The following is a 26,866-nucleotide window of genomic DNA, read 5'->3' as shown; positions in this document are numbered from 1 at the left end:
AGACAATCCATTAAAATCAAATGTATGAAATGTATGCCCTATCCAAGAAAAAGTACCAACCAACAGAACCTTTTTCTCTTATGGTTTAGACAGGGCTGTCAGAAAGATTAGAAAATGTCAGTGTGGATTTATCCAGAACAAAGGTCATCAAAACTGGAATAAATGGCAGTCTTTCAAATGGCACAACATGCATCCAAAATTGTTATGCTGTTCATTATTATTGCTAGTGTAAATCAAATCCAAGCTGTTCACTGTTGTAAACATGTCTTCTACAGTACCTGGCCTAGTTGCCAGTGCTCAGTTGTAAGGTACCAATGGAAAATGGGAGTAAATATTCCACGTTGGAACAGATGATAATCTTTCCCCAGGCATCACAGCACAATCACACTGCATGTGCTGTTTTCAGTAACCATGGCCCAATTGTTGAACACAATGCAGGCAGCACTATGGAAGCTGAAGTGCTGTATATTTCCCTGTCATCTTGGGCTGCCCAGCATTAAGAAGAAGCCTAATGCAAGGTGACTGCTCAGTCTAACCCTATTACTGGCCAGTTGTGGGCTAATTTTGTATTTATTTCCCCCAAATGATGTATCACAGGAAATCCCATATAAGAAAAAAATACAATTAATTCATTAAATTAATACAAACAGACCATAATGATAAATCACAAATAATTCTCAATATACAATTGAGAATGTAACCTGTAGCCAAATAGTGTGTGCAAGTAATTTTAAGACTTTTAATTGCATAGTAGCTATTTATGAGGTAATATTCACCAAGTACAAATACAAATTTGAGCCTTGAATGATAGGCTATAATGTTGAACTAAAGCAAGGATATACCATGCCACCTTCTCAACCAAAAATATTCCTATTCTACAAATCATTTGTTGATGTATCAGACTGTGAGACAGAGACTCATGTACTTTTGGTTGCCGTTCACAAGTTCCCTATGTATGATGTGAACTTGAAAGTTCAGATTTAATCACATAGCTTTGCCACTGAGCAGATGTCATTTCAACATCTAGTTTTGATTTACATTTGGTTGAGTTGTCAACTAAGGTGAATTCAACGTGAAATCAACAAAACATTTCACCATGTCATTGGATTTAGGTAAAAAGTTGTGAAAAAAAAGAACAAATGCCCTTCTGTCCTTGACTTTTTGCAAATCCAATCAGTTTTACACGTTGATTCACAGCCTGGACCCATAGACTAGAGGTAACATAGTTGGTGTGAAATCCAAGACACTTAAATTAGTATGATATGTTACGTTTGGTACGGTTAAATAAGACAGATTGTTACTTAAGGCAAACACGTAAGTAGGGTGGTTGGTTGGGTTGGCGTAGAATGTGAACATCTAGCAACCCAAAGGTTGCGAGTTTGAATCTCATCACAGACAACTTTAGTATTTGAGCTAATTAGCAACTTTTCAACTACTTTTTAGCTACTTTGCAACTACTTAGCATGTTAGCTAACTCTTCCCCTAACCTTAACCCGAGACTTAAACCGAACTCCTAACCTTAACCCCTAGTCTAGATAACGTTAGCCAGCTAGCTAGAATTCATAACATGTCATACGTTTTCAAAATTCTTAACATATAATATGAATTGTAATTCGTAACATCATATGAAATGGGTGTTGAACATCGACAAATTAATATATACTATATGAAACGTAACCTATCATACTAAATGGAGTGTTTCAGTTTTACATACAGGTGTTGTAGAGACAAATCTCCAATTTGCCTTTGCTCTTAAAAAGCCACTGAACACGCCAATTGGCACGTGTGAATTCATCTCCCAGTGTCTGGTGGAAAGCAGAATGAACCATATTTTCTCGGGGACTTTGCCCGTGTTAAGCTCCATTCTGTTTATTTATTATCCCGTATAACTCACCAGTACTTAATGATTACAAGATTTCAGTATTCGTGGTGTGTTCCCTGACCGATTTCATGTTTGTTTAATGATGTTTGTCCCCCATGAGAAACTGTAGACGCGCGTGGAAGCCTATTTCACTTCCTCAAAATCCCCTGAATGAATCTAAGATAACTCAAGAAATCTGTATTTATGTAAAATATACACTGGGAGTCAGGATGCAGTAGGTGAGTTTAATAAAGACACGATGTTGATGAGCAAACATGAGCAGCGTACATAAAGAGAGAGAGAACAATAGTACCTAATGACTGATGTCAACTGAGGGATAAATAAAGCGGGAGTAATCACAGTGTAAATGATGACCAGGTGTACTTAATGATTGGGAGTATGTGTGCATAATAATTGTTGCCAGGGCTGATGGTTAGTAGAACCGCGACTTCAAGCGCCTGCGGGAGGGAGCATGAGTCGGCGTGACAATTTATTTTTAAATATTTGCCGAGGATGTTTTAGTTGAGCAATTTTACATCTAACTGTGGTGCAGTATTTCTCAAGTTTAAAAAAAAATGCACAACGTGTTATCTTATGTAAACAAAGTCGTAGCTGCTTGGCAGGTCTGTCTCACTGTATATGCTATTGCAATCACCGCAGCTATTCACCGCATGTTAGTGGACAAATCAAAACCCAACGGTCATTTACCCGTTGTGACTCACAGGATGTTCCAAATTCCATTTTAGAAGAGACTGACTTTATGACCAAAAGTATCCTATTTACACTATGTAGTCAATTTTGACACTAGAATAACTGCTTCTGACTAATATGGATGCCACATAGACATTGTTCAAAATGATTATAGTTTCTTTTTAAAGGCAGTCTCTTTAAGGGCACAAATGGGTACAAGTCTCACTGAATAGGCCTAGTAGCTTTTTATGTGGTTCAGGGTGGATTAAACTGATTGCCCCCACATGATATAATTCTAGCTACTTTTTCTGAGTAGTCCATGTAGTGTGGATTTGGGAAAACTTTACTAACATCAGACTGATTTAGACATCTGCCTTTTGTGTCCACACTGTGGCCTAGGACATACGTTGCCTTCAGAAAGTATTCATACCCCATGATTTATTCCACATTTTGTTGTGTAACAGCCTGAATTAAATATATTAAGTATGTATTTTTCTCCCCCCATCTACACACTATGCCACATTATCACAAAGTGAAACTATGATTTTTAGAAATGTTTGCTAATTTATTGAAAATGAAATACTGAAATATCTCATTTATATAAGTATTCACACCCCTGAGTCAATACTTTGTATAAGCACCTTTGGCAGCGATTAGAGCTGTGAGTCTTTCTTGGTAAGTCTCCAAGAGCTTTCTACACCTGGATTGAGCAACATTTTCCCATTATTCTTTTCAAAATTCTTCAAGCTCTGTCAAATTGGTTATTGATCATTGCTAGACAACCATTTTCAGGTCCTGCCATGTATTTTCAATTCGATTTACGTCAAAACTGTAACTCATCCACTCAGGAACATTCACTTTCTTCTTGGTAAGCAACTCAAGTGTAGATTTGGCCTTGTGGTTTAGGTTATTGTCCTGCTGAAAGGTGAATTCATCTCCCAGTGTCTGGTGGAAAGCAAAATTAACCATATTTTCCTCGGGGAAAATTGCCTGTGCTTAGCTCCATTCTGTTTATTTATTATCCTGTATAACTCCCCAGTCCTTAACGATTACAAGCATAGCCATAACATAACATGATGCAGCCACCACTATGCTTGAAAATATGGTGAGTGGTACTCAGGGATGTGTTGAATTGGATTTGCCCAAACATAACACTTTGTATTCAGGACAAAAAGTGAATTGCTTTGCCACATTTTTTGTAGTATTACTTTAGAGCCTTGTTGAAAACAGGATGCATGTTTTGGAATATTTGTATTCTGTACAGGCTTCCTTCTTTTCACAAAGTCAATTAGTTTAGTATGGTGGAGTAACTACAATGTTGTTGATCCATGTTCAGTTTTCCCCTATCACAGCCATTAAAGTCTAACTGTTTTAAAGTCACCATTGGCCTCATGGTGAAATCCTTGAGCGGTTTCCTTCCTCTCCGGCAACTGGGTTAGGAAGGACGCCTGTATCTTTGTAGTGACTGGGTGTATTTATACACTATAGAAAGTGTAATGAATAACTTCCCAAGTGAGCCAGACTAAAAATATAATAAAAGCAACAATACAGCACACAACAGTAGCTTTAAATAAATGTCATCTCATCTCCTACATGGAGTTGGTTTTGAACACCTGTGCCTTTCTTTTTTGGGGGGAGGGGGTAAGATTTTATCAAATGTTTTGAAACAATACAAACATCAACTACATCACACCTGCCCAGACCAACATGTTCACACCCTCAGCATCACTCTCCAGCAACATGGCCTCCAACTGCACTATTTTGCTTCTTGCCATCGACATAACTCTGCCATTATGCTGTTGAATTTGTCAAATTTGTCTCTTGTATAATTCATTCTATACATTAGTTAACACTGGATTAAGTGTACATTTTCATTTACTGTAATTTCATTAGCTATGTTCCAACATTCCCTCCATCTTGTGCCAACATCAGTTCCTTTTAAGTCTTGGTTCCAATAGTTTATATTTTTTTCTAAGAGATTGTCAGTTGGATAGGCTCTCTGCAAGATTTTATATAGCTTACCTATCATATGAATATCCTTGTCTGACTCAAATAGGATTCCCTCAAGATTGCTCTGATGTAAAAAAAAAAAAAGATCCCAAATTTAAATATTGTGATATAAAACTTTTAAATGTTCATGTACCAAAATTGCTTTCTAATGCTGTCATGGAAATACATGTATTTCCTATAACCAAGTCATTTACGGTTTCTATGCCTTTTAGTTTTTCCATGTGGACCAATTTATTGGTGAATTCTGAAAAGCTATCCAAGGATTGTTTTTTTAGGGAGTGATATTGTTTCTTGTAGAATATGCTACATTTTCTCCCATGTTGTTTATTTTTCTTAACTATGAAGAGGTTAATGTTCTTAGCTTTGTCCTTTGAAAATAGATACATGAAAAGATTCTGGGGATGAACAGGCGCATCTTCCTCTTAAGCGCATTTAACTATATAAGGCAAGTAAAAGCCTCAGAGAATTGATACAATTCCAAGTCTGCAAGGTTAAAACCACCCTCAAGGAAGACTTTTGTTTATATTCTATGAGACTTATTTGCCCATATAAAGTCTGTTGTGACCGAGTATACTTTCTGGGTAATTGGTATTACCTAGAATACATACTAAAACTTTGGGATCCATGCCATTCTGAAGAGGTCTATCTAGAACCTAAAAGGGTACTTTGGCTGTCCCCATAGGAGAAACCTTTGAAGAACCCTGTTTGGTTCCAGGAAAAACCCTTTTGGGTTCAATGTAGAACCCTTTCCACAGATGGTTCTAAATTGACCCCAAAGGGTTCTTCCTGGAACCAAAAAGAGTTTTCCTATGGGGACTGCCAAAGAACCCTTTGGAAACCTTTTTTTTCTAAGAGTGTACTTGTTAGATGTACTGTATGATAAGACTGTTCCATTTTTTAAGGTCTGCTTTCATATTGTTGAGTAATGGGATAAAGTTAACTTTATATATTTTGTTGTAGTTCACTTACAGATAACATATGTGCATTTATAATACTCTTTGTAACCCTTTCCTATTACTCACCGGCTTTACAGGACAGAATATTTTCTATCCATGTCAGCTTTCAATTATGCAATATCTACTTTCCAGTTGACTCTAAGCATAAACAAAAATATTCCTTCCAGTCATTTTCAAAGAGAGAACAGGTCAATTATTTTTCATCTATATTAACACAGTAATTATATCCAGTTATTGTAATACTGTAACACATTTTACTGTACTATGTACTCAAGATAAATTAATGTTTAGGCACATCGTTTATAATAATCATCATCAGATTAACAGTTGTCAAAACGTTGTCAAAGGCTGGTTTGTGTCAGTCAACCATTTTTAAAACCTAAGTCTGTATCTAAACTGGATGTCTCTGGTTGGATGCATGGACCCAAAGCCCCAGCGCTTGGTGTCAATATCAGGTATCTTTTCATCTGGGTTCTTGAGCTCAAAGTCAAAGTATGTGAGCATGAGGAAGACAAACTGCTTCAGCTCATTGGTGGCGAAGAAGCGTCCTGGGCACATAGTGATCCCAGCACCCCACGGCATGTTGTAGTATTTAATTTTTTTCCCACCTTTGTAAAAGTCCGTCTTTTTACCCCCCTCTGCTGTCAGGAAGCGATCATACTTGTAGGTGAGTGGGTCCGGGTGGACCTCCGGGTCCATCTGGACGGCAGTGTAAGGAAACAGGGCTACTCTGTCTCCTTCTCTGATGCGGTACTCGTTTCCATCTGCCATCTTGAGGGACATGTCCTGGAGCACGGCCCTGGTGAGGACGGGGGCGGAGGTGAGGCGGAGGGTCTCCTCCACGGCGCTGTCCAGGATGGGCGTCTTTTGCAGCATGTCCTGGGTCAGGTTGATGAAAGGGCCTTCGTGCTTCACATCCTGGCCCGTCTCCTTAAGCACCTCCTCCACTTCCCCCTGCACGGCCCTCATGGCGTCTGGGTGCTTCATGAGGTAGAAGAGCAGCCAGAAGGCAGCAGGGCCTGTGTTGCCCTGTGAGGCCCAAAGGAGAAGAAACATATACCTGTCCTGCATGAAGTCTTCCATGCCGTGCTCCTCCCTCTCCTGCTGCTGATCGCGCACCCAGACACTGATGTTCTCCTTGGTCTTCACCTTCTGCACTGACAGCATGTTCCAGAACAGCCTCTTCAGCCTCTCCGCCTCTCTCTTCTCCGCTGGAGGCAGGACCCCATAGGCCAGATTGGGGAAGAGCTGGTCATACTTACGGAACTCAAGGAAGAGCTCCTGGGACTCCACTCTGTCGACCTCTCTGGCTTTCTCCATGCTCTCTGTGGATTTTGGTGTCTCATTCCCGAACAGAGCCAGGTAACCTGCCCTGAAGACAATGTTGTAGCTGTAGTTGAACAGACCGTCCTCATTCCAGGGCATATGGTTATTATCCCCCGTCCCTACACTGTGCAGCATCAGATTCTGTAGGTTGCTCATCATAGCCTGTGTCATGACAACTAAACCGTCCCCCATCAGGTGCTTGTTGCTGGACATCTGAGGAAACCTGTGGTCGGAGTGGTAACCAAACACTTTCTGCACCAGATGTTGTGCAAACTTGCTGAAGTCCAGTTTGGTGCGGGCCTCCTTCACAATCGTCCCGAAGGACCGAGGGTCCATAAGGAATGTGAAGTAGAATCCTCCCAGCTGCACGGTGAAAATATCCCCATGCTTCCCCTTCATCCTCTCCAGGAACTTCGCTGTGTCCCTGCGGAACTCAAGGACATGGCCCAGCCAGGGGATGGGGCCCCGGTCCAGGGGGGGTTCCCCGGGTCGACGCTGCCTGAAAGCCCCCAGGAGGTAGAAGCCCCCCAGGACAGAGGCTAGCAGAGCCAGAAGGATCAGCAGCAGAAAGCCCATGGTCCTTTCTTCTTCGTTCTCACACAGACAATCTGAGCCCCGGCTAGAATTTTTTTTTTTTTAATGGCGTGATGAAACTATGACACCCCTGCCAGCAGTTAATGACTAACTCGATTGCACAATAACCAGAAACCACCCACAAACGGTACAGAACAGTCTTTGGTGTTTCCAATTTAAACAAAGGTTAATACGTATAAAGGTCAGAAAAATTGAAATAATGAATTGCATATTATAGGAAGTTCAACGTATTTTGTCATTTACCGTCTGTATGTTTCATAATCTGGAGAAAATAGCCCAGAACAGAGTGCAATGGAGAGGAATCGTTGATGGACTATACTCCCAAAGTAGAAACAGTAGCAAAGTAGAAAAGTAGCTTCACAGTTCATTCCGATCTCTATTTTGGGTGTGATGAATGTAAAAGTTTAGTATGTTCTCTTTTTCTCTCAACAATGCTAGGCCTAGAATTACATCATTTGGTGGCTATGTCTAATCCACTCTGTGGTGTAATTCTAGCTAATCCCCCCGAGCAGTCCATGTAGTGTGCATTTGAAAGCACCTTTAGTAACCTCAGACTGATTTCAACATTTCCCCTTTGTGTCCACAAGATGGCCTACGACATTAGTAGGAGTACACATCACCCTTTTATGTGCACAGTAGCATTGCATACCACAACGCTTCCTTCTATTTGGCTTACTAGTTTAGCTTTTGGGGAGCTGCTGAATCTTGGGCATGCTTCAACCCCAAATAACCAGACAGTCTCTACCAAAGCATTGAATTGTCATTGAATTGACGTCTGTGCCCAGTTGAGATACACTAACTATATTGACAATAATACCTATTTCAGACAGAAGATGTGGTATAGTATGTGATTTTTGAATGACGACCACATCTCTGTTTCCAAACATCTGTAAGGCTCCTTAATCAAGAAGTGAATTTCTAGCACAGATTTAACCACAAAGTCCAGAGAGGTTTACCAATGCCTAACAAACATAAAAAATAAAAAGTGAGTATGGTGAAGTTATTAATTAGGCTTTGGATGGTGTATACAAAGATACAGGCGTCATTCCTAACTCAGTTGCCTAGTTACAGTTTTGACATACAGTGGAGAGAACAAGTATTTGATACACTGCCGATTTTGCACGTTTTCCTACTACTTACAAAGCATGTAATTGCAAATGAATTACTTAAAAATCATACAATGGGATTTTCTGGATTTTTGTTTTAGATTCCGTCTCTCACAGTTGAAGTGTACCTATGATAAAAATTACAGACCTCTACATGCTTTGTAAGACGGAAAACCTGCAAAATCGGCAGTGTATCAAATACTTGTTCTCCCCACTGTATATCTGCTTGAAAATCTATGGCAAGACTTGAACATGTCTGTCTAGCAATGATCAACAACCAACTTGACAGATCTTGAAGCATTTTTTAAATGTATTAATCACATTAAATAAATAATAATCTTCCGAAATGACTTTGGGAAAGCAAACAAATAACTATGGCTTTACAATTATGTTTTATTTAATCAAATATTACATCTGTTTGGATTTCTTGCAGTCTATAAATTATTTTTTTATAATTAATGTTCTCATTAGTTTAAAAAAAATGTTTTTAAAAACTTTTCCATTTTGACATTACAGAGTATGTTGTGTAGATTGTTGACAAAAAAAAGACAATTATATCCATTTTAACCCCACTTTGTAATTCAACAAAAAGTGGAAAAAGTCAAAGGTTGTCAATACTTTCTAAAGATACTTTACATGGCTCGTTCCACGAAAAGAGTGCCTTTTGCGTCCCTTTGATATGTTAAGTAGAAATTGTGCACCAAAATTGAATTTTAAAAGTCTGTTATATTACATAAAGTGCCCTTTAATATAGACCACATTGAGAATTCAATAAATCTGTTTTTTAATATGAATAAAGACTTGCTAAAGTGCCAAATTTCCACATGTTCCTCCGTGCACCCTCTGTTACTTCTAGGAAGATTTTGATCCACTTAACCCGCAAAACGTTTTTTTTATTTTTTATGTAATCATAATTTTAAATCCCTAGTTATTTTGTTGTATTGACAAAGTCATTTCAGAATATTATTTATTTCATGTGATTAGTGAATCATTTACGTCTGTCGCTCATTTTAAGTTCAACCCTGTTACATGAACTGAACTCTGTTTAACATTGTGAAACTATTTTTTTAAATATTTTTTGTTGTTGTCAAATAGTAGTGTAAAAGCTGCTGAGTTGGTTTCTACTCTTTTTGACAATTTTCTGGTGTTTTGTGGTGGAAACTAAGTGGGTCTAGCTTAACATGTCAACCCTGTTATCTATCGATCAACCTAACATAGCAGGCGTAAAAGACGCCTGAGCGGCATTTCTTTCTTTCTGGTCCTGACGAGAAAAAATACTGTCGGGGGGGGTTCTCTTCTGCACTGTTGAACCTATCCAGTAAATGTGGAGGAGTTAAGATGGAGTGTCACCTTGTTAATGTTCAAAAGCGGATGTCGCATCACAGGCTCTCTTTCCATTTCCCCTGAAAACCAGATGCATGAGGGTGCCCAAAGACAAGCAAAAAAAAATATTAAAGGCCCAGTGCAGTTAAAAACATGATTTCCCTGTGTTTTATATATATTTCCACACTATGAGGTTGGAATAAGACCCGATACCTGTATTTTGGTTACAGGGTCTAAAAATGCAGGCTTCATGTCTAGGACTCGAGGTGGGATTTAATATACCATGTTTTCTTACCCCCTACCCCTTTCAGATATACAAAAATGCAGATTTAAAAAAAAGTTGGGATGGTAAAAAAAAGTGGGATTTTTGTCTGTGTATGAAAGGGGTATAACACTTATACCACATCCAAGGCTTTATAAGGATATTTTATTACATTTGACAGGAGGAAAAACACAAAGATTAAATGCTTGACATTACAATGTTACAAAAACAGCAATGACTATTATAGTACACATTTTTGGCACAATCATAGACAGTCCTTGAGGGTCAGAATATGAGTGAACCAGACTAAAAACATAATAAAAGCAAGAATACAGTACACACAGTAGCTTTAACTACATGTAAATTAATCTCCTACATGGAATTGGTTTTGAACATCTGTGCGTTTCTTTTTTTGTTGTTGTAAGATTTTATGATAATTTTTTACAATTATCAAGTCATTTACGGTTTCAATGCCTGAAATTTTTCATGTGGATCAATTTATCTGTGAATTCAGAAAAGCTACCAAGGATTGCGTTTTTAGGGAGTAATATTGTTTCTTGTAGAATACGTCTTCTACATGTCTTCTACATGTTTCTAATACTATCTGCAAACCATTTCCTCATGACTCATCACTCAAAAATATTATATAGTACCTGATTTCAATTTTAAAATGTAATATTTCCAGCTGACTAAGCATAAACATTCCAGATATTTTCAAAGACAGTAAAAGTAGATGATTTGTCCTCTCTGAATAAACAAAACAATTATAAGCAGTTATTTTAATACTGTATCACTTGTTGTGGTACTAGGTACTCCAGACACATTTATGTTTAGGCACAAGATAGTTTATAGTAAACCAAATCAGATTAACAGCTCATGAGATGGAAGTTTACACTCAGTGTTGACAAGGGCTGGTTTGTCAGTCACTCATTTTTAAAACCTGAGTCTGTATCTAAACTGGATGTCTCTGGTTGGCTGCATGGACCCAAAGCCCCAGCGCTTGGTGTCAATATCAGGTATCTTTTCATCTGGGTTCTTGAGCTCAAAGTCAAAGTATGTGAGCATGAGGAAGACAAACTGCTTCAGCTCATTGGTGGCGAAGAAGCGTCCTGGGCACATAGTGATCCCAGCACCCCACGGCATGTTGTAGTATTTAATTTTTTTCCCACCTTTGTAAAAGTCCGTCTTTTTACCCCCCTCTGCTGTCAGGAAGCGATCATACTTGTAGGTGAGTGGGTCCGGGTGGACCTCCGGGTCCATCTGGACGGCAGTGTAAGGAAACAGGGCTACTCTGTCTCCTTCTCTGATGCGGTACTCGCTTCCGTCGGCCATCTTGAGGGACATGTCCTGGAGCACGGCCCTGGTGAGGACGGGGGCCGTGGTGAGGCGGAGTGTCTCCTCCACGGCGCTGTCCAGGATGGGCGTCTTTTGCAGCATGTCCCGGGTTAGATCGATAAAGGGGCCTTCATGCTTCACCTCCTGGCCTGTCTCCTTCAGCACCTCCTCCACCTCCTTCTTCACAGCCCCCATTGCATCTGGGTGCTTCATGAGGTAGAGAAGGAGCCAGAAGGCAGCAGGGCCTGTGTTGCCCTGTGAGGCCCAAAGGAGAAGAAACATGTACCTGTCCTGCATGAAGTCTTCCATGCCGTGCTCCTCCCTCTCCTGCTGCTGATCGCGCACCCAGACACTGATGTTCTCCTTGGTCTTCACCTTCTGCACTGACAGCATGTTCCAGAACAGCCTCTTCAGCCTCTCCGCCTCTCTCTTCTCCCCTGGAGGCAGGACCCCATAGGCCAGATTGGGGAAGAGCTGGTCATACTTACGGAACTCAAGGAAGAGCTCCTGGGACTCCACTCTGTCGACCTCTCTGGCTTTCTCCATGCTCTCTGTGGATTTTGTTGTCTCATTCCCGAACAGAGCCAGGTAACCTGCCCTGAAGACAATGTTGTAGCTGTAGTTGAACAGACCGTCCTCTTTCCAGGGCATATGGTTATTATCCCCCGTCCCTACACTGTGCAGCATCAGATTCTGTAGGTTGCTCATCATAGCCTGTGTCATGACCACTAAACCGTCCCCCATCAGGTGCTTGTTGCTGGACATCTGAGGAAACCTGTGGTCGGAGTGGTAACCAAACACTTTCTGAACCAGGTTTTGTGCAAACTTTCTGAAGTCCAGTTTGGTGCGGGCCTCCTTCACAATCGTCCCGAAGGACAGAGGGTCCATAAGGAATGTGAAGTAGAATCCTCCCAGCTGTACGGTGAAAATATCCCCATGCTTCCTCTTCATCCTCTCCAGGAACTTTGCTGTGTCCCTGCGGAACTCAAGGACGTGGCCCAGCCAGGGAATGGGGCCCCGGTCCAGGGGTGGTTCCCCTGGTCGACACCACCTGAAGGCCCCCAGGAGGTAGAGTCCCCCTAAGACAGAGGCTAACAGAGCCAGAAGGATCGTCAGCAGAAAGCCCATTGTCCTTTCCTCTTCGTTCTTTCAGAGCACATCTGTGCCCCAGCTTAAGTGCATTTTGTGTTTTCGATACCCATGACTCATGCTCCTCCCCCTCCTTTCACAGTGAGAGTGCCATTAGTATTCTAAGCACTAGGACACAGCAATGTTCTCGCAATGAAATGAAACGTGTCTAGTATATTAATATTAAGGAAAAGCATTGTTTATACATAGCTCTGCCTCAAGTATATGCATTTAGATGGCTCAGGGCCAGGACCATGCAGGTTTCAGCTGGTTTCAGTCAGGAGACTACAGAGAGATTTGGTGATAGGAAAACTTAATAGATCACATGTGTAGAGAGAACCTCTCTCAGATTTGTAATAGTGTTGCATTTTGGGCCTTTATGCTGTTTCATACCATAAAGAGCGGTGGAGCCAGCCCCAAAACAAGATCATTGTGAATAGAGGTAAGATTGAAGAAGACATGCACATACATGTACATACCCAAGATATACCCAAGTCCTCCTGAATCCCTAACAAGACATGCGTGCAAAAACAAAACAATAACCCCAAAATGGTCATGCCATCTATTTGCAACTATTTAAAGCCTTCGATGAAATATGCTGATTTTATGGATAGAGGCATACAACTATAATGGCCATGCTCCTTTAAACCATCCATCATTCATATAGACTTTTGTTGTTTCTATGTTTCTTCGGTGTGACTAGAAGTGACTTTTCGTAGCAGGTTAGGAGAGAATTTTAGCTCTAACACTTTTCCTAACCTTAACCTAATTCTCCTAACCAGCTACATGAATTATTCTAACCTGCTATATAAGTTTTCCTAACCTGCTACATTAATTCTTCTAACCTGCTGCGTAAGATCTCCTAACCTGCTACGTTAATTCTTCTAACCTGCTGCGTAAGTTCTCCTAACCTGCTACAAAAAAGTAACTTCTGGTCTTAGTTGTATACTACCTAGTCAGAACCATGTTTCTCAACCTACAACTGTTGTACCATTCAAACCTTGTTGTGTAGGCTACAGTTCTCCACATCTGTTGTTGTTTTACTCTCCCTTTGTATTCTCTTTCGACCTCGTTCCCACACAACGTTCAAAAGAAAACCCCCCGACATTCTGAGCGATGTGTAACTTGAGTCACTGACAAAACACAACCCCCCCACCCCTCCTCCTAAAATCAACAGGAATTCAACAAAGAAAGAAATGTCTGCTTTCAACTTTTGTCTCAGGGATTATGGAACAGTACGAGCTTGGTTGTGAATCCTTTGGCCGTTCCCATCTGATTATTGAAAACTGTCATAATTCTTCAGCAAGTGTTTCAGTGTTTGGTGCCTTTTTCTCTAAGCTGGGAAATGTTAATTATGCATTTTCAAGTCACACCAGTTACATTTTATTTTGAACAGCCATTCCCTGATAAATAATGGGGGAATAGTTCCAGGCACTACATACTGCGGCCCTTTTTGCTCTTCATAGCTCACTCTGATCTGCAAAACCACCATTGGGATCAATCTCTCTCTTGACTATGTCTTCAGCAACACATTTGTTTTCTTCAGCTTGATAACCTTGAAATGCTCATTGTAGACAGTTTTAGACACTGCAGAACCTGTGTCAAGCTCAATTTTGAGGATTGTGCCTTTGTTTTCTGGTGCCGCCCATATTATGCTACTGCTGGGAGAAGTCACTTGTCTTGTCCGAATACCCATACCTGCGTTTTAAATAGTAGGGCATTTGAGTATGCGAAAGCATTATGTTTAATAATATGCAACATTTCAAAAATTGAGTATACTTAAATGCCCAGATGTCATACTAATTTTGGCACACTTTTCCACAATGCATTGGAAGATGTAGACTTCGAGTGACAGACCCTAGACCTCTTGAAGTAGCTAGACAACAAAACTAAGGCTCCTTAATTGAGAAGATGCCTGAAGTTTCTGCAGTGTTGTTCAAATGTAGTCTAAGTAGTTTTTGTTCTTCTTAAAATTAGCACCGGTATTGCGTCATAGGCCACATTTTTGAAAACAGAAGTATTTAAAATGTATTTTAATCTGAAATTCGATTTCTGTTTTCTCACTGAAAAGTGTTTCTTGTTCTGTAGACCTTCGTAAGAGCTTTTACTAAACCATCGTATGATTTCTGAATATGTCGGCGCCAGGAACTCGGGATGTGGCTGCGTTTTTGATGTCATGTTAAACAGGCTTTTTGAGTTGAACACATGGATTGTTTTAGTACTGTAGGCTAGGCTACAAATGTCATTATTTAATTTATAGATCAAGAAACAACAGTCATTTTGATCTTGTTCCCAATGTTCAGTGCTTTAGTTTATTACGCTGATGTCCAGCGGTTCTGAATTTTCAATGTACACACAGCAAAAAATGAGGACGCAAGTATGGGTATTCGGACACAACCAGTGACTTCTCCCAGAAGTAGCATAATAGGGGCGGCACCAGAAAACAAAGGCACACCCCTCAAAATGGAGCTTGACACAGGATCTGCAGTGTCTGTAAATAAAGATAAAATTACAAAATATTGTACGGTATAGGTTGAATGTGATGGGCTGTCTATAGGTAGGCTATCACATTCAACCTATACCGTAGAAGACCATATTTATTATTTAAACTTTATTTATTAACTAGGCAAGTCAGTTAGGAACCAATTCTTATTTACAATGACGGCCTACCGGGGAACAGTGGGTTAACTGCCTTGTTCAGGGGCAGAACGGGAGATTTTTTACCTTGTCAACTTGGGATTCGATCCAGCAACCATTCGGTTACTGGCCCAACGCTCTATACACTAGGCTTTTATCCTATTTAAAAAGTACTAAAGACAGAAATATAATTTGGTTCCATTTAAACATATTTATTAGTAAAACCAGTGTTGTAACATACAGTTGAAGTCGGAAGTTTACATACACTTAGGTTGGAGTCATTAAAACTTGTTTTTCAACCACTCCACAAATTTCTTCTTAACAAACTATAGTTTTGGCAAGTCGGTTAGGACATCTACTTTGTGCATGTTACCCTTCCAATGAGCTTATCATATAAACTACAAGGTGAAAAGTACGGTTTACTTCACTGTAAACGGTAACAGCCGTTTACAGTCTTTCTTTAGTTTTTCATTCTTACTCTCACCAATTCACTTAAACTATATTTCTGTATTTCCCATGGGCTTCACCAGAGTACCCCCTAGTGGCTGGATTACAACTGTATTAAGCCCCTTACAACACCCCCCTGCAAAAACGAAATGTTGTCCCAAACATTTCACTGGCCTCAAAACAAACAGAGGATGTAAGTACTGATCATGAGAACAACGGAGAAAACTGGCCTAACAGCCATATAACTATCTAGACATGTCCATTCTGCCTTTATGGGCAAAGATGCAACCCCCACTAAACATTATCACACTGTGATTAGTAAAGGTAAACAAGAAAATATATACACATCAGAACATCTCTAGTTGGTATCCTGATAAGAGCTTGGCAGCCCTAAAGTGTTATAGGTTAGAATGTCTCTGGGCCTCCTCTGCCGGGGGGGGCAAGGTCATAGGTGACCCCAATGAATCCGTGTCCACTTCATCATGAGATGACTGAGTCACTGAGCTGTTTCCATATTTACCCCTGTCCTCTCCGGGCTCTCTCTGAGGACTGGCTGGCACTCCTTCACAGTGAAGTTTCTATCAGTCTGACCCCGTTCCTCACTATTATCTGATACTAGCTGTGTGCTACTCCATCTGCTCTCTTCATCCCTACGTGGCCTATTGATGAATACTGGATAAGAATCCTCATCTGAGCTCTGACTCAGCCTCTCCCCATTTTGCTGCTTTTGCTGGGGTGGTTCCCTTCTCCACAGACCTCTACTGGGTGTTTCAACAGGTTCCTCAAATGGTAGGGAATTACATGACACGAACATATTTCGATGCAGAACCCGGGTCCTGCCTGTACCCCTCGGGTTTGACCTTATAGACAGGGATGTCATCACCTTTCCTGGTTATCACCACATGTATTTGGTTCTCCCAGTGTGATCTTAGCTTTCCCGGCCCCCCACGTTCTGACATGTTCCTCACCAGTACACGATCCCCTGAGACCAGAACCGAACTCATTTTCTTCTGATCACAGTAGGCTTTTCCCTTTGCTGTTGATTTTTCCATGTTGCTACTGGCGATGTTATAGGCTTCCACCATCTGTTGCTGCCACTTCTTAGCATAACCCTGGTATGATTTCTCCTGTTCCTTTATCTGTAACCCAAAGACAAGGTCAACAGGTAGCAGTGGAGCCCTTCCAAATAGCAGGAAATACGGTGAGAACCCAGTAGCATCACTGGTGGTACAATTATATGCATGAATGACCTTGTTCAGATAATCACCCCAGTTGGCCTTTTTTCTCTTCATCTAGTGTGCGCAACATTGACAACAGTGTACGGTTAAATCTCTCCACCGGATTCCCCTGTGGATGATATGGAGAGGTTCTGGAATTGGCTATTCCCATACAGTTCTGCAAGGCTCTGAATAACTGATTTTCAAACTCCCTTCCCTGATCATGATGGATTTTTGACAAAAAGCCAAACTTTGGGGAAAAATCTTCGAGAAGCTTTTTTGCTGCAGTTTTCCTTGACTTATTTATGGTGGGGTAGGCTTGTGCAAATTTTGTAAAGTTATCTAAAATAACTCAAATGTACTCATAGTCCCCTCTGCTTTTCTTCAAATGCACGTAGTCAATTGAGATTATCTCGAAAGGAGCTGCAGCTCGTACATGTTGCATTGGGGCCCTAGTTATTACACTGGGTTTCTTTTGTTTGATACACTTACACACTTTAGTGATAAAGTGTTCAATGTCATGTTGCATGCGAGGCCAATAAAAGCGTCCTCGTGCTAAGTTCAACACTCTTTCTGTTCCTAGATGGGCCATTTCAGTGTGTAAGTACTTGTAAATCAGTGTTCTGTACTGACTTGGTACCACAACTTGTGTCCTTTTTGCTGTTTTCCTCTGTAATAATCCATCTGGTGAGACATGGAGCCTGTTCCACTCTTGCAGTAACTGTTTGACTTTGTATGACCCTTGTTGACATTCTTTTGGTGGCCTTCATGGTTCCAGATGTTGTCGCGTTTGTCGCCGCCTGCACGGTCTGTGCAAAGAACAAGAATCCTCGGCAAGGTCCGGCTGGTCTTCTCCAACCACTGCCTGTCCCTCACCGTCCCTGGTCCCAAATATCCCTGGATTTCGTTACGGGTCTCCCCCCGTCTGTGGGCAACACTGCCATCCTGACTGTGGGAATGACCGGTTTTCCAAAGCCGCCAACTTTATTCCTCTCCCCAAACTACCCTTGACCAAGGAGACGGACCAGCTTTTCGTGCAGCACGTCTTCTGGATCCACGGACTCCCGGTGGACATGGTCTCATTTTGGCACACTTTCCAAAAATGCATTAGAAGAGGTGGACTTTGAGCGATAGCCCTAGATCTCTTGAAGTAGCCAAACAACAAAACTAAGGCGCCATAATCGGGAAGATGCCCAACACTTCTGCAGTGTTCAAATGTAGGCTAAGTAGTTTTTGTTCTCTTCAATATTTGCATGTATATTGCGTCGTAGGCCACATTTTTGAAAACATAAGTATTTTAAATGTATTTTAATCTAAGGTGGATTTCTGTTTTCTCACTGAAAAGTGTTGATTGTCCTGTAGACCTCCGTAAGAGCTTTTACTAGTTGAGTTTTAATGAACGACATTTATCAATCTGACTCCATCATTATGCGAATAAATGCAACAGACCCTATGCGTCTCTGGAGGATCTAGCAAGATAGCAAATCATCGCATCACCGATAGTATGACTAGTATGACTACAATGGTCAGCTAATCCTGGCGACCAATATTCTAGCATTCATTTATTGAGGCAAGCAGCTCAGGGATGTCAAGTTGGTGCCCAAGCATGTACTGTGTATAGAGTAATTAACAATTATCAAATTGTAGGCATATAGTCAATCAAATAATTACTCTATAAAATGAGGAATGCATTTACTCAATTCAACTAATAGAATGTATTAGTCCCAAAATAATTGACACTGAAACAATTAGTGTACATGAAATGCATGATACATCACAAAATAACACAGGGTTTATTCATATTTTTGTTTTTTTATCTATTTTGTTTTAGTAGGTTATTCACAGGTTAAAAAAGATGCACCTTAAAGGGCATCTATTGTCTGAATTTTGGTTGAGCACATGTTAGTTCTCCTGATAAGAAATGTACTGAAAAGCTTAATGTCAACTTGGTATAGAGAATGTTTGAAATGTTTTAAAAACAATGAGTCTGGTGTAAAGGGAAATAACATACTCACTTAATGGTTTTGAATTACCTCTGTTCTGACTTTCTGATCACCCTCAATTTAAATATAATATGTAAACACTGATAATTGGAAAGAAGTTTATAATATAAGAGTTCTAATTGTGATTTGGACCTCGAGAAGGAGAGAGAGAGAGCGCCGCCTCTGAATAGTCTATTTTACAATTGCTTGAATTGCTTGATTGGGTGGAGGATAGGGTGTTTTATATGAGAAGATTTTATTTTAATAAAACTCAACTCACTGCCCAAGCAACCCATCACCCTGGCCTACTCTCCCCCTGGTCATTTGTGTTATATAGCAAACATTACCCTGCTCTTACAGTTGAAAAATGTAACATTCCACCCTAACATGTCGTTGGGAATGGCATGACAACTGTTCTTGATTCCATTCGAGAAGCAGCCAATGTAGAAATAATGGAGAATGCTTTGGAAGCGCTGACTGCTGAACTTTTTGCTATACATACCACGGTCTTACATAATAGATTGGCTATCCTAGCGGATGCCACTGTTTCACCCTTTAATGGGGATCCAAATTACACTAATGGATATGATAGTACCTGCTTCCCTCGAAACGACCCTGATCCCTATGAACCTCCCTTTTCCCTTGGATTGTAATTATTAAATGACCTTTTCAGAGTTTCATGCAGACCACCCTTTTCTGTGTAAAATGCCAATTTCTCTGAAACCAAAAGGTTTTCGATTCTGTCTGACAACTCTCAGGTATGTCATGTATGGTAATACCCATAGTTTTCATGGCATCAAAGGGGAAATCTGACAACGCTCTGAATTTACGAGCACACTGAGCACACTCTGGCACCCAAGACTGAATTTACATACACACCCTTAGGCCTTACAGTACATTAATATCTCTATTTTGGGTGTGATAAAAGTAAAAATATAGTTGAAATTATTTTATGTCAGTGATAAAGATCTAATGGTTAGAATAGTGTTTATGATAAGCTGTTCTATTTCATCTTCTGAGCATTTAATTGGCCTGTAAAAGTGAACTCTTTAAGGCACGTGTCAAACACATTCCATGGAGGACAGAGTGTCTGCGGGATTTCGCGCCACCCTTGTACTTGATTGCTGAATTAAGGCCACTAATTAGTAAGGAACTCCCCTCACCTGGTTGCCTAGGTCTTAATTGAAAGGAAAAAAACAAAGACCCACAGACACTGCCCTCCGTGGAACGAGTTTGACAACCCTGCTTTCGTGAAATGAGTTTGTCATCTCTGCTTTAAGTTATACTATGTTTCATCTAAAAGATAAGAGTATTGTGAAATACTGTCTGCTATCCTTCTAAAGGGCAACTAACTCTAGGCCATTGACATCAACTTTCAGGTGGTGCACAAGAATCAACAATTCATGATGCATTGATGGATGTTCTGGATATTTGTTAATACCGTCTCTAATACCACAATGTCAGAGGATTTGATGTGGCGTTGAAATGTAGACACAGGAAAAGTAAGAGTCTAAATATTTTGGATCTAAAGACAGTAATTTGGGAAATGTTGAAAACACACCCTTCAAGTTTACATTTAACTACAGTGTGCATATTATGGGCTCATTTTGGATGTGTGAAAGTTCATGGGCTTGATTTACTGTAGGGCAGCAATCTACTACAGTACTAAGCACAGACTATCCCTTATCTTGTCACTGAGGAGCCTAGAAACTATTTTTTGAGATGATCTGTGTACTACAGGATAACGGTGTTAACTTCTCTTGCCTCATGCCGCCCCCATCTGGCCAATAATAGTGGTATGAGTTTGTTTAATATACCGCCACTGACCTTTAGTCAGTGGGCTTTCCGAGTCTTTCCTTCAGAATGCTTAAAAGTCGGCCTAGAAACATGAATCTTTTTCAAATATCCAATGCAAAGCCCAAAAGGTAGGCTACCTACCAAAAGGTAGGCTACCATTATGACAGATCGTGAAGCGCACGTTCAAATACATTTTTACCTGACCAAATTATTAGATGACGTTTTTTTTTTTACACATTGGACTAGATTGATGTGCTTTTCTCACAATTTATTGTTTCTGCAGTGTGGATTCACCCTCTTTGGAAAATAATTGTGTAAGTAATAGCAGTATGCAAATAAGGGAGCCAAAAGAATGGCTCTTTCACTGATGCGATTCAGTTCCCCACACCAAAAAAAGAGCCGTTTGTTCGCAAACGACCCATCACTACTGACCATACATTCTTCTTGACAAAGGGGTCACAGTAAAATTGTTTACCTATTGGCAGTCTTCTAGGGGGTATTTTTTAAGTAGTCCAATCTGTCTGAGTCTACTTATCAATGATTGTGTCCTGTCGTGGCAGGAATTAGAGTGGGAAGTTTGATCGGTCAAAGTAGTTTCATGTTTAATGGGGAAACAAATGAAAATGTTGTTTACTTTAATACACATAAGTGAATTTGTCCCAATACTTTAGTTCCCCTAAAATTGGGGGACTATGTACAAAAAGTGCTGTAATTTCTAAGCGGTTCACCCGATTTGGATGATATGCACTTTAACCTCATATTCATTGTATCATTTAAATTTTCCACACAATTGTCATTGTCCCAATACTTTTGGAGCTCACTGTATATGTTATCGTCAAGAAGAATAAACAACTTTCCTGTATGATGTATTATCCATTAGAGTAGACTTAATTCTGGGGGGAAAAAATAGTTTCTGAAATCTTAAAACCCAGTATTAAATGTGCTATTCTAGCAAAGCAAACCTGCTTTTGAGTAAGCACTACGATAAAGTCAGCATTTAGTCTGTAGTTATTAGGCATTCCTCCATTTCCTGGTATTTGTCATAATCTTTTCCTATTCTTATTCCCCTGTTTTAAAGCAGCAAAGTAGACTATTAGTATCATTTATGTAAAATCATAACTGAGATTTAAATGGAAACACTATAGCATGCAGCTCACAGATATTACAGCATATGTTGAACTGATGTTTTTTTTGTTGCCATCATGTACACTTTGTAGCCTTTTAATTCTGAGGTAGACTACCATCCCACCCGCATCAGGCTGACCCAATTGTCCCTTGGCAGAGGCCATGTCACACCTCTGTGTTACGCACCAGGTTCCCAGGGACCTCAAATCAGCTGAGCTGGTCAGCCAAGGAAAAGGAAAAGCTGAGGAAAAGCCTCCATCCTGGACTTCCTCAACGTGTGTTAGTGCGTCACTGACCATGTGACCACTTACACTATCACTTTGACGACTACCATCAGTCCAATTCCTATCACTGTGTGTGAGTGTGCCTGTCTGTCGTGAGTGTGGAATAAAGCACTGTCTCCTAATGGTCATTATCCGTGTTCTAACAGAGGCGTTGGGACAGTACCTATATATTAATCCAGCACCTCTATCGGAGTCCACCGCCAGTTGGTGGCTCTCTTTTTCATCAGGCCTAGTGTCAATCTCATATCTGGTTGTAATTTTGGCCCTATATTCCTTAAAGCCACTCTAAATCTTCTTGCAAACATCTGAGTTAATCTGAATTAACATTTTAGTTAGGTTTGAACTCAATAGACTTCACTCATATAGAGGCTCATGAAATGTTACTTAATTAACCTCTATATACCTATTCATAGGCTATAGCCTATCTATATAGACCTCTAATCGTAAAGATTATTTAGGGATAGGAAACAGCCTAGAAATAGATATTTCAGAATATTATAGCATGAAATCAAATCTAATTTTATTTGTCACATGCTTCATAGACAACAGGTATAGACTAACAATGAAATGCTTACTGTTAATGAACCAAGTGTGTCTGTCTGTTAGTCAGTTCCATCTATGTAGAATATATAGGTCTAGTATAGATAGGTGAGTTGTATGAAATAATCAGATTCATGAAAATCCATTCATATCATGAGATCCGAATCAACTGACTCTGGTACATTCCGTTCGGTCCTTGCTAGCAGATATCCTTTGGACATTCAACTCTGACATCACTGAAGATGACATTTAAAATGGTTAAGGTTAGTTAAGGGTCATGATTAAAGTTAGAGTTTAGGGTATGGACATCCCAAGGATCCCTTATAGCACTAACCCTTTATGTTCCAGCAAGCAGTGCATGCCCATAGAGATAGTTAGAGGACTCATATTAATATCTGTGCCATTATAGCACCTGTGACAGCATGCGGAGCTCCATTGAGTCTAGAATCCATAGGAATCCCCACCCAATTGATGACTTTGACTACTTCGACATGGTGGAAGCATGGTGAAAGCCCTCAATGGGTCTGCCCCTGGTATAACAGACTTTTGGCCACTCCTTATCCCAGTCTGCTGCTCCCACATGCTTCAAGAGAGCTAAGGTAACTGAGCTAAATGACTACCGTCCCGTTGCACTCACTTCCGTCATCATGAAGTGCTTTGAGAGATTAGTCAAGGACCATATCACCTCCACCCTAGACCCACTCCAATTTGCTTACCGCCCCAATACGTCCACGGACGACTCAATCCCAATCACACTGCAAACTGCTCTAACCCATCTGGACAAGAGGAATACCTATGTAAGAATGCTGTTCATCGACTGCAGCTCAGCATTTAACACCATAGTGCCCTCCAAACTCGTCATTAAGCTCGAGATCCTGGGTCTCGACCCCGCCCTGTGCAACTGGGTCCTGGACTTCCTGATGGGCCGCCCCCAGGTGGTGAGGGTAGGTAACAACATCTCCACCCCGCTGATCCTCAACACTGGGGCCCCACAAGGGTAGGTTCTCAGCCCTCTCCTGTACTCCCAGTTCACCAATGACTGCGTGGCCATGCACGCCTCCAACTCAATCATCAAGTTTGCAGACGACACTACAGTGGTAGGCTTGATTACCAACAACAACGAGACGGCCTACAGGAAGGAGGTGAGGGCCCTCGGAGTGTGGTGTCAGGAAAATAACCTCACACTCAATGTCAACAGGCTGTATCCCCGCCTGGTACGGCAACTGCTCCGCCCACAACCGCAAGGCTCTCCAGAGGGTAGTGAGGTCTGCACAACGCATCACCGGGGGGGCAAACCACCTGCCCTCCAGGACATCTACACCACCCGATGTCACAGGAAGGCCAAAAAGATCATCAGGGACAACAACCACCCTAGACACTGCCTGTTCACCCCGGTATCATCCAGAAGGTGAGGTCAGTACAGGTGCATCAAAGTGGGGACCAAGAGACTGAAAAACAGCTTCTATCTCAAGGCCATCAGACTGTTAAACAGCCATCACTAACATTGAGTGGCTGCTGCCAACATACTGACTCAACTCCAGCCACTTTAATAATGGAAAAATTGATGTAATAAATGTATCACTAGCCACTTTAAATAATGCCACTTTATATAATGTTTACATACCCTACATTACTCATCTCATATGTATATACTGTACTCTATACCATCTACTGCATCTTGCCTGTGCTGTTCGGCCATCACTCATTCATATATTTTTATGTACATATTCTTATTCATTCCTTTACAATTGTTAGGTTAGATTACTTGTCAGATATTACTGCATGGTCGGAACTAGAAGCGCAAGCATTTCGCTACACGCACATTAACATCTGCTAACCATGTGTACTTGACAAATAACATTTTATTTGATAAGAATTGTTAAATTGCTACAATCTCCAATATATTTTCTAATGTAAAGATGACGTCAAGGTTTCACTGTACTTTCCAATACAACCCCATGTCACTGATATTTGAACTTATACTCATTGTGAATAACATCTTTCTAGATTTATGTTATAAAGTAACTCTGTAATTCTCCAAATCTTTCTGATTTCAGCCAAGATGTCTGCAGTTGAATATGATAAAGGAGAGTTCAAATGTATGCGAAAGGCAAAGGAGAATCATTTTGTTGCAATTAGTGATTAGTATACAACACACGCACACACACACACACACACACACACACACACACACACACACACACACATCATAGATTAGTTCTCATGCACATCTATGATTACATCACCAAATGAAAGCAAGATATGAACCTGCACATAATATGAAGGTTTGCAGAGACAATCTTTTGACATTTATCCAAAGACACCCTAAAATGGTGCCCCATGTTAAAGTGTACTTAATGTGTCAAAAAAAACAAAAATCCTTCTGAGGCAGCAGAAGTGAATTAAATATACTGTTGGACACTATACACAGTCAACATTTGTTGTTATTTTGTACTGTTGTATTGATGTTGATATTGACTGTATGTCTTCAAGTGTCATTGTCCTATAGGCCCAGTTGTCCTTTATATTCTGTACTCTACTTTATCTGTTGTTGTTTTTTGCATTTCAAGGAATGGCAGGTTTCTTTACCACCGTGGGCTACAGACTGTTCAAGTTGAAGATCTGTGGATGCATGACAATGTCAGTGCACCTTATCCACATGGGTGTAATGGCTCAAGGATTTGTGATGGGAGCTATGACCATTGGTATGTACAGTTTTACATGCCGTTGGACTCCGTTGACACATGGGGGCTGTTTGAGGAAGCAAAATCAATGAGTTAGCCAGCTGTCCCGGAAAATCTGAGACAACTTGATGTTTTCGAGAAATATAGACATGAAATTGGCATATAATTAGCATACAATTATCTCTTGTGGACAGACAAATGTAACTGGAATTGAAGCATTTGTCAACCATTTGTCAACAGACGGTGGAATACGACAACTAACGCCGAACTTTGCTCTGGTGCACAGATTTTCCACCACTGACCATTTGGACAAATCACAATTTTACAGGGGACATTTGGCACATAGACTTGCCTAGAACTTGGAAAGAGAGGAGGGTGGAGCTACCGCCTTGCTTCCGCTCCTTGTTCTAGTATCTTTTCTAACACGTTTCCTCCCAGACCTTAATCGAGCACCTGACGCATTTACGCAACATTTTAGTTCTGGATTTCCGAGATTAGGTATAATGACTCGACATCCTAACAACGCATTTGCAAGTTTAGCTCTCAAAATTAATCTCAAAATCAAGAGATATACTTGACTGCTTTCAAAGTTAGCTGGCTAACATGATGATCCTGCTTTCTGGAACATCCCAATGGTATTAAAATTAAAATCTGTATATTTAGACAATGACGAAAAATATAAACGCAATATGCAAAAATGTCAAAGATTTCACTGAGTTACTGTTCAAATCCAGGCTGTATCACATCCGGCCGTGATTGGGAGTCCCATAGGGTAGCGCACAATTGGCCCAGCGTCGTCCGAGTTTGGCTAGGGTAGGCCGTCATTGTAAATAAGAATTTGTTCTGAAATTACTTAAATGAAGGTTACATTTAAAAATTAAGGAAATCAGTCAATTGAAATAAATTCATTAGGCTCTAATCTATGGATTTCCCGACTGGGCAAGGTTGCATCAATGGTTGGGTCTGGGAGGGCATAGGCTCACCCACTTGGGAGCCAAGCCCAGCCAATCAGAAATGAGTTTTTCCCCACAAAAGGGCTTCATTACAGAAAAAAATACTCCTCAGTTTCATCAGCTGTCCGAGTGGCTGGTTCAAACGATCCCGCAGGTGAAGAAGCCGATGTGGTAGTCTGTGGTTGGAAGGCCGGTTTTACATCCTGCCAAATTCTCTAAAACGACATTGGTGGCTTATGGTAGATAAATAAACATTAAATTCTCTGGCAACAGCTCGTGTACATTCCTGCAGTCAGCTTGCCAATTGCACGCTCCTTCAAAACTTGAGACATCTGTGGCATTGTGTTTTGTGACAAAACCTTTTATTGTCCCCAGCACAAGGTGCACCTGTCTAATGATCATGTTGTTTAATCAGCTTTTTGATATGCCACACCTGTCAGGTGGATAAATAATCTTGGCAAAGGAGAAATGCTCACTAACAGCGATATAATCAAATTTGTGTACAACATTTTAGAGAAATACGCTTTTTGTGCGTAAGGAACATGTGTGCAAAGCTGTCATCAAGGAAAAGGGTGGCTACTTTGAAGGATATAAAATATATTTGTATTT

General features: G+C 40.6%; 2 protein-coding genes across 2 annotated transcripts; both read right to left on the bottom strand.

Annotated features, from left to right (window-relative positions):
* Nucleotides 1-5,484: 5,484 nt before the first annotated feature.
* On the bottom strand, nt 5,485-7,470 carry LOC112226786 (5-beta-cholestane-3-alpha,7-alpha-diol 12-alpha-hydroxylase). Its single transcript, XM_024391336.2, has one exon. It carries the CDS (start codon nt 7,417-7,419, stop codon nt 5,890-5,892), a length of 1,530 nt encoding a protein of 509 aa, XP_024247104.1. The 5' UTR covers nt 7,420-7,470; the 3' UTR covers nt 5,485-5,889.
* Nucleotides 7,471-10,276: 2,806 nt separating this feature from the next.
* Nucleotides 10,277-12,728, bottom strand: LOC112226785 (5-beta-cholestane-3-alpha,7-alpha-diol 12-alpha-hydroxylase). The gene has a single exon (XM_024391335.2). The coding sequence runs from the start codon at nt 12,589-12,591 to the stop codon at nt 11,062-11,064; it is 1,530 nt and encodes a 509-aa protein (XP_024247103.2). The 5' UTR covers nt 12,592-12,728; the 3' UTR covers nt 10,277-11,061.
* Nucleotides 12,729-26,866: the final 14,138 nt, after the last annotated feature.

Source organism: Oncorhynchus tshawytscha, linkage group LG28 (assembly GCF_018296145.1).
Source record: "Oncorhynchus tshawytscha isolate Ot180627B linkage group LG28, Otsh_v2.0, whole genome shotgun sequence".
NCBI classification, from domain to species: domain Eukaryota; kingdom Metazoa; phylum Chordata; class Actinopteri; order Salmoniformes; family Salmonidae; genus Oncorhynchus; species Oncorhynchus tshawytscha.
This window is presented reverse-complemented; position numbering and strand designations above follow the sequence as displayed.